The sequence below is a fragment of the Corticium candelabrum genome, chromosome 19 (genome assembly GCF_963422355.1).
Source record: "Corticium candelabrum chromosome 19, ooCorCand1.1, whole genome shotgun sequence".
In the NCBI taxonomy this organism is placed as follows: domain Eukaryota; kingdom Metazoa; phylum Porifera; class Homoscleromorpha; order Homosclerophorida; family Plakinidae; genus Corticium; species Corticium candelabrum.
The window spans coordinates 5,147,048-5,154,547 of NC_085103.1; the positions used below are offsets into that span (position 1 = coordinate 5,147,048).

At 42.7% G+C, this 7,500-nt stretch overlaps 2 protein-coding genes across 3 annotated transcripts in view; both read right to left on the reverse strand.

The window, feature by feature from the left end:
- Nucleotides 1–6,478, reverse strand: part of LOC134194469 (CLIP-associating protein 1-like) — a 19,803-nt gene extending 13,325 nt beyond the window's left edge. Inside the window, exons 1-14 of one of the 2 annotated variants that reach the window (XM_062663395.1) lie at nt 5,987–6,478; nt 5,818–5,876; nt 5,610–5,702; nt 5,446–5,541; nt 5,326–5,375; nt 5,060–5,150; nt 4,348–4,392; nt 4,209–4,279; nt 4,096–4,155; nt 1,833–1,910; nt 1,643–1,774; nt 1,518–1,582; nt 724–912; nt 435–633 (exon numbers count right to left, since the gene is read on the reverse strand). In XM_062663395.1, coding sequence (XP_062519379.1) covers nt 435–633; nt 724–912; nt 1,518–1,582; nt 1,643–1,774; nt 1,833–1,910; nt 4,096–4,155; nt 4,209–4,279; nt 4,348–4,392; nt 5,060–5,150; nt 5,326–5,375; nt 5,446–5,541; nt 5,610–5,702; nt 5,818–5,876; nt 5,987–6,071 — 1,313 coding nt within the window. In that variant the 5' untranslated portion in view covers nt 6,072–6,478. The remainder of the gene's footprint in view (nt 1–434; nt 634–723; nt 913–1,517; nt 1,583–1,642; nt 1,775–1,832; nt 1,911–4,095; nt 4,156–4,208; nt 4,280–4,347; nt 4,393–5,059; nt 5,151–5,325; nt 5,376–5,445; nt 5,542–5,609; nt 5,703–5,817; nt 5,877–5,986) is intronic. The other variant, XM_062663394.1, reaches the window with a different exon arrangement.
- Nucleotides 6,479–6,747: 269 nt separating this feature from the next.
- The window catches only part of LOC134194470 (unconventional myosin-Ia-like), a 15,555-nt gene continuing 14,802 nt past the window's right edge, over nt 6,748–7,500 (reverse strand). The window contains exons 31-32 of the mRNA XM_062663396.1: nt 7,318–7,454; nt 6,748–7,064 (exon numbers count right to left, since the gene is read on the reverse strand). Coding sequence (XP_062519380.1) covers nt 6,950–7,064; nt 7,318–7,454 — 252 coding nt within the window. The 3' untranslated portion in view covers nt 6,748–6,949. The remainder of the gene's footprint in view (nt 7,065–7,317; nt 7,455–7,500) is intronic.

The following is a 7,500-nucleotide window of genomic DNA, read 5'->3' on the forward strand; positions in this document are numbered from 1 at the left end:
GATGCATCTCTCTAATACAATATTCTAGTGTATTGTGAGATGCATCCCTGTAATACAATAGTCTAGTGTATTGTGAGATGCATCCCTGTAATACAATAGTCTAATGTATTGTGAGATGCATCCCTCCAATACAATCGTCTAGGGTATTGTGAGATGCATCCCTCCAATACAATAGTCTAGTGTATTGTGAGATGCATCCCTCCAATACAATAGTCTAGTGTATTGTGAGATGCATCCCTCCAATACAATAGTCTAATGTATTGTGAGATGCAGCCCTCCAATACAATAGTCTAGTGTATTGTGAGATGCATCCCTCCAATACAATAGTCTAGTGTATTGTGAGATGCATCCCTCCAATACAATTATAGTCCTGACCAACATTGCTACATTATGTAACTACTGTGCTGTTTACCATATAAATGCAAGACACCCACCTGCCGTGTGAATGCTTGGGTGTTCTGCCTCGTGTCGTAGTCACCCACTGATGGACAGAGTCGGAGACAGGATAAGGAGATGACTCTATATGATTAGATAAGGTACTGTCAGCGTCGGCTCTAGGATGGGTAGGTGATAAGTGATGAGTTGGGGAATGATAAGTTGGAGAAGGTTGTTCACTTGTTCCAATGGAAGACACTACAAAAACATAAAATTCTAAATGTACTACAAAATGCATCCCTCCAATACAATAGTCTAGGTGTCCAAACCATCCAACCCTGTTTATACCTGAATCCTTATGTGCTGACAATGTGCTAGAATGGTTTGCCACTTTTAGTCCCGATGGCCTCTCAGAGTTCATCTCTCCTCTTCTCTCACTAGTAGTTGAAGTCATTCGAGTCACGGTGGCAGAACTTGGATTAGTGAAGCCTTTTCGGCGACTAGGAGTAGCTTTAATGCCCAGATCCTCACTCAAGTCTAATTACACAAACAGAAATGAATACACCTGGAACTACACTGTAACTTACAGCTTTAGATATCGGAAAGTCAATGACCTACTGATTACATTTCACAGACAAACAGACAGACAGATGGACAAACAGACAGACAGACAGATGGACAGACAGACAGACAGATAGATAGACAGACTAACAGACGGACGGACAGACAGACAGACGGATGGACGGACAGACAGACAGACGGATGGACAGACAGACAGACAGATGGACAAACAAACAGACGGAAGACAGACAAAAGACAAACAGACAAACAAACTGACAGACAGACAGAGACAGATGGACAAACAGACAGACAAACAGACAGACAGAAAAACTATTCTCATACAGATTCTACTTGTACATATGCTAGGATTTCTTAAATACAAATCAGTACTTGCAGACAACAAAATCATTAACTAATGGACTTGACAGATGGACAGACAGACAGACAGACAAACAAACAAACAGACAACAAACAGACAGACTGACAAACAGAAAGACAGACAGATGGACAAACAAATAGACAGACAGACATACGACACACACACACCGAGAACCAACACGTTAGTCATACTCTCATCCTACCAGGCGCACTCGCATGAAACAGTTTACTCGACTTGGCAGGCATCGCCGACTTCTTAACCGACCTCCTACACAACAACACAAACTCACAAAACAGCAACAACACAAAGAACATGCCACAACAATACCTGGAAGGCGTCGACACGACAGCCGTGCTCAATGGTCGACTCTGAAGGAGCAATTTCTGAGTGCCACTGTCCAACGTATTCAACAGCTTGTCAGCTCTCTTCTTGAAATGATCCGAGTAACTCCAGAAAGCACTGAGATTGGAAGGCAATGATTGTTTGGTGAAATGGTTGAGGTAGTTGTGGTACTCACTTGCGAGCTGCTGCTCTGGCACCCGGATCGCTGTCGACTATTGCTTTGCTAATGGCGGATTCTATTTCTTGTGGGTGCCTTGGAGAAAGAATGGTGTGAGATGTAGTTAGTGTGACTGGTGGGTTAGAGCAGACACACTGAGACAGGACAGACAGACAGATGGACAGACAGACAGATGGACAGACAGACAGATGGACAGAAAGACAGACAGACAACAGATGGACAGAAAGACAGACAGACAAGCAAACAGACAAACAGACAGACAGACAGATGGACAGACAGACAAACAGATTAACAGACAGATGGACAGATAGACAGACAGACAGCGGACAAACATATAGACAGACAGACGGCGGACAAACAGACAGACAGACAAACAGATACACAGACAGACGGCAGACAAACAGACAGACAGACAGACACACAAACAGATAGACAGACAGACAGCGGACAAACAGACAGACAGACAAACAGATAGACAGACAGACGGCAGACAAACAGACAGACAGACAGACAGATACACAGACAGACAGCGAACAAACAGACAGACAGACACACAAACAGATAGACAGACAGACACACAAACAGATAGACAGACAGATGGCAAACAGACAAACAGACAGACAGACACACAAACACACACACACACCAGTGTTCGAAATTCCCACTCGCCTACTCGCCAATGGCGAGTCCAAATCAATGTTGGCGAGTAGAAGGTAGCTGTCCACTCGCCAGAGACTAGCAGAGAAGCGGGCAGGCATGTTCAGAATTATAGTCAAGAGGTGTTGAGTTTACATATCCTGTAGGGCTAATTGTTTACATAAGCATTGAAAGCACATGTTGGCTGTCAGAATCGTAATCATATTTATCTACATTGTCCATTTAGATTGTATTGTGGGAAAGGATAGTTACTTAAAACAGCTGCTGAAACTGAAATCTCATTTACACTTCTCTGTGTACACAAAGAATGTGACTGCAAACCTGCAAACCTTCTCATGAAACCAGACATACCTAGTGATGTTTTCTGAGTCCTTGCAGTACCACACTCTTGTCATCTAGGCCTAAATGCTATTACCCATCTGTCTGTTTAAATTCACCTGTAGGTTTCTTCCAATGCAATTTCATGATCATGGTATAAAGCCGCCTTTCAGAAACCATCTAGACTAGTTGCTTACAATATATGCAGTGAGTTGTAAATGTTAGTGGCAAATTCAGTGTAGTCTGAATCTACTCCTTAGGATCTAGGGTCAAGAGCACACCATGCAGGGCTTGCACACAGCTACATGTATACTGCAGTCCACATGCACGGATTTTACAGTATGGCTCAAGAATCTAAGATGAACATTTACATGGGAGGTGTACATGAATTATATAAAAACAGTGGTATAGAGCTTTTGTGCATGGTTAGGTTAGGTAAGTCTAATAGATCATGATGGAAATGTGAACACCATGGTTAGTTCTAATGTAGAGACCTTTGATCCTACATAGGCTATTAATTTCTATATTAATTTCTATATGGTCAAAATTGGGAAAACTTAAGAGGCGTCTTTATATTGCACCTCATGGTAAGAAAAATCATCTACAACAAAAGAATCAAGAATGATGACAAGCACAAGGATAAAATGTAATGCACTTGTTTTTTTGTTGTAAACAAAGTCAATCAGTAATACACATAAGTATAGTCTAGTAATTACAGCAGATTCTGTTACACAACCACTACTAACTTTTAGACATAGCTAGCTTGTTAATTAATAAATAATTAATTAAAATGGGAAATGTGTATTTATCATAGTTTTAGTGATATTATTTCATATCATATAATTTCTCAAAACAAACAATGTAATTTTTACAAGTTTCAACATGAATTTACTTACTTATTTCTATTCTAATTGTACCAGTTACTAAAGTGTATAATATAATATTAATTTATACATGCATTGGGACTCCAAGGCTTTTACTTTGGTGAGTAGAAAATTTTGCGAATTTCAAACACTGGATAGACACACACACACACACACACACACACACACACACACACACACACACACACACACACACACACACACAAGGCCAGACAGACAGACAGACAGACAGACAGACAGACAGACAGACACACACACACACACACACACACACACACACACACACACACACACACACACACACACACACACACTGACTGATGCATCCCTCTAACACAATAACCTACTCAGAGCAACACCATCCTTCCTAATGCATTCCTCTATTTCCAACCATCCATTACCTGTCACAATGTTTCGCCTCCCACGTGTTCAGCAACTGACTAATATACTCAGCTCCACGTCTACAACACATCCTCCTAAGCATCTCATCAAAACACAACACCAACATGTCAACCTTCTAATGACGGAAGATCTTGATGTCACTGTGTTAGTAAAGAGTGGAATAAGGATATGTGAGTGAACATGCTGTGGTGAAGAGTCAGAGACATGATTGTTGTACAAAATGATGCAAACATCTGATGGTGAGTTTTTACCTTTACTATGAAGGTAATGCACACGTGACCGGAGCTGGAAATAATCTAAGAGAAATAGAGATGTACAGTAGTGGGTTGTAGGTGAAATGGATGTGATGATGGTAGAGAGATACGATGATATACAACCAAACGAGCAGAAAGACAGACAAACAGACAGACAAACAGACGGATGGACAGACAAACAGATGGATGAACACACAGACAAACAGACAAACAAACAGACACGGACGGACAGACAGACAGACAAATAGACAGACAACCAGACAAACAAATAGACAGACAGACAGACAACAGACGGATGGACAGACAAACAGACAGACAAACGGATGGACATATGGATAGACAGACAAACAGACAGACAAACAGACGGATGGACAGACAAACACAGACAAACAGACAGACAAACGGATGGACAGATGGATAGACAGACAAACAGACGAATGGACAGACAAACACAAACAGACAGACAAACGGATGGACAGATGGATAGACACACACACAGACAGACAAACAGACGAATGGACAGAAAACACAGACAGACAGACAGACAAACAGACGAATGGACAGACAGACAAACAGACAAATGGACATACAGATAGACAGACAGACAGACACAACCAAACAAAATACAAACACACACACAAAAATACAAACACACATACAAACAAACCGCGAGAGAGGGACAGACAACAAAGCACATCCAAACACCCACTTTTGCACTGTTTGGTAGCACTTGGAAAAGGGCTGTCAACACGGCCGCCGCAAACTGATCAAACTTCAACCCCATCGAGACGGCAGCAAAACTAGAAAAGACGACGACAAACGACCATCACCACCACAACACATAAACATTTCACTACCAATTACAACATACGGGCATTTCAACATACAACATACGGGCATTCTAGTACACAACGTACGGGCACTCCAACACATCACTACCGACCACAACATACGGGCATTCCAACACATCATAACCTGATGGCGACGCAAGCCTCTCGCACCACCTGCGAACGCAAGTCGACGACCTAATCACAAACAAACCAATCGACGTCACGTCAAGACGCACACGCCGTCAAGGCGTCACAAAAGTCGTACAGCCTTTCTGAACGCCTCCTGCATTTCGCGCAATAAATGAGGAAACTCGTCGTGCTCCTGCGCGCCGTTCTTCACCAGACCTCGGAACTTTTTCAACTGTATATGATAAAGAGAGAGTGTGGCTGTATAATGAGCGTACGCACGTTGCGCTAGTGCCTTCTTACAGCCGCCACTCGCATCTCCCATTGTGCCTTCTCGTTTTCGAGTGTCGTCACGATTTCCGCCAAGTCCTCCTCGAGATGACGCGCTGAGTGAATCTACACGCGTAAAACACATAGAGTAATAACGAGTCTCTCCAATCCGCGTCGAATCGATCGATTTCGATGCGATTTTCATCGATTTTTTGAGCGATTTCATTCACGTTGTACTTACGGTCACGTGAGGTGTTTCAGCAAACATTTTTTCGAAGTCTGACTCGTCGACGGCGCCACCTAGGATATGAGACACGTGTTGAGTGTCAAGATAATACAACACTGGGACGACAGGCGGAGTAGGGCGTCGTAGAGAGTGAGGAGAAAGCGAAAAAGATTGAAAGTCTCACTTCTGTTGACTGAAGATGGCGTGCGGGATACGCCGCCGCCTGCGATCCGATGACGAGACTTGGAGGCTGACTGTGCTTCTGTCATTCTTTTCTGTCCCTCTGCGATCGCGTTTCGATCGAAATCGTCGTTGAAATGTCGTTCCCGCGCTGTGTACCGATTGGGACCTGCCGTGGGAGGAAGCGGCGCGAATGAATGAGAGTGATGATGGAGGAAGGTGTCCGGGTTCAGATTAGAGAGACTCGCGTTGGAAACAAAACGATTTGACGACACAATTTAAGCGGCTGATATCAACGAGGGATACGCATGGCGCATTAACTGGTGTATGCATGGCGCATGTGTATAACGCAAACTGACTTGTACAAATCATCTGTGTGTGTGTGTTTGTGTGTGTCTGTCTATCTGTGTGTTTGTGTGTCTTTCTTTCTGTTGTGTGTGTGTGTGTGTGTGTGTGTGTGTGTGTGTGTGTGTGTGTGTGTGTGTGTGTGTGTGTGTGTCACTGTGTGTTCGTGTCACTGTGTGTGTGTGTGTGTGTGTGTGGTGTGTGTGTGTGTGTGTGTGTGTGTGTGTGTGTGTGTCTACCATTCGGAATGCACGGAAAGACTCCACCCACAACATCAATAACAAACGACTGTACTTTTCATTTTACCATCAACACGTGCCGCAAAAAATTACATCACATATTGATATTAATCAATTAATTAACATACAAATATTTATTTTAATTTTTAATTTAATTAAGTGTAAACACCGACACCGGAAGTATAATAATAAGCGTCATACATAGTAACAATCAATTTACAACGCAACGAAACCCTGAACGCTAACTAAAAAATTTCTAAAATAGAAACAAACACCCGAGTCATCGTCGTCTAACTTGGTCTCTCATTTCTAATTAATTACATCAAAATTAGAGCATATCACTGATTTCCAACGTCTGAAGATTAGCATAAAAATATAGAGAATCACACAGAGACCTCGAGTCGTTGACCCTTTCGTCTGCAAATGGGTCGTGGGAGGGGCTGACGAGATGCTCCAAATTCGATCTGAACGACCTTGCTCACTAGGGTGGCCTCCAACCTACACATATTGTGTCATTGTGTTAGTTGTGGTCTCAAGACATGCGCAGTCACGTGCAAGATTGACAGTCACGTGCAAAATTTAAAGTCACGTGCAAGATTGAAAGTCACGTGCAAAATTTAAAATCACGTGCAAGATTTAAAGTCACGTGCAAAATTTAAAGTCACGTGGTAGATTTCAAAATCACGTGTAAGAGTCACGTGCAAGACCAGTCACGCGATACATGTATACAAGTCACGTGTGACGTGCATACCTGTTTGCAACCGTTACGGGTAAACTTCGGTTGTTAAACTGCCTGATCGTTCTCGCCGTCTTTGTGACTAATTCGATGACGTGATGATTTTGAAAAATGTAGTCGCCCTTCTTGAATGCATGCTCATTCAGTTTACCCTAAGCAGTCAATCATAAATACACACACAGAGAGACAGACAGACAG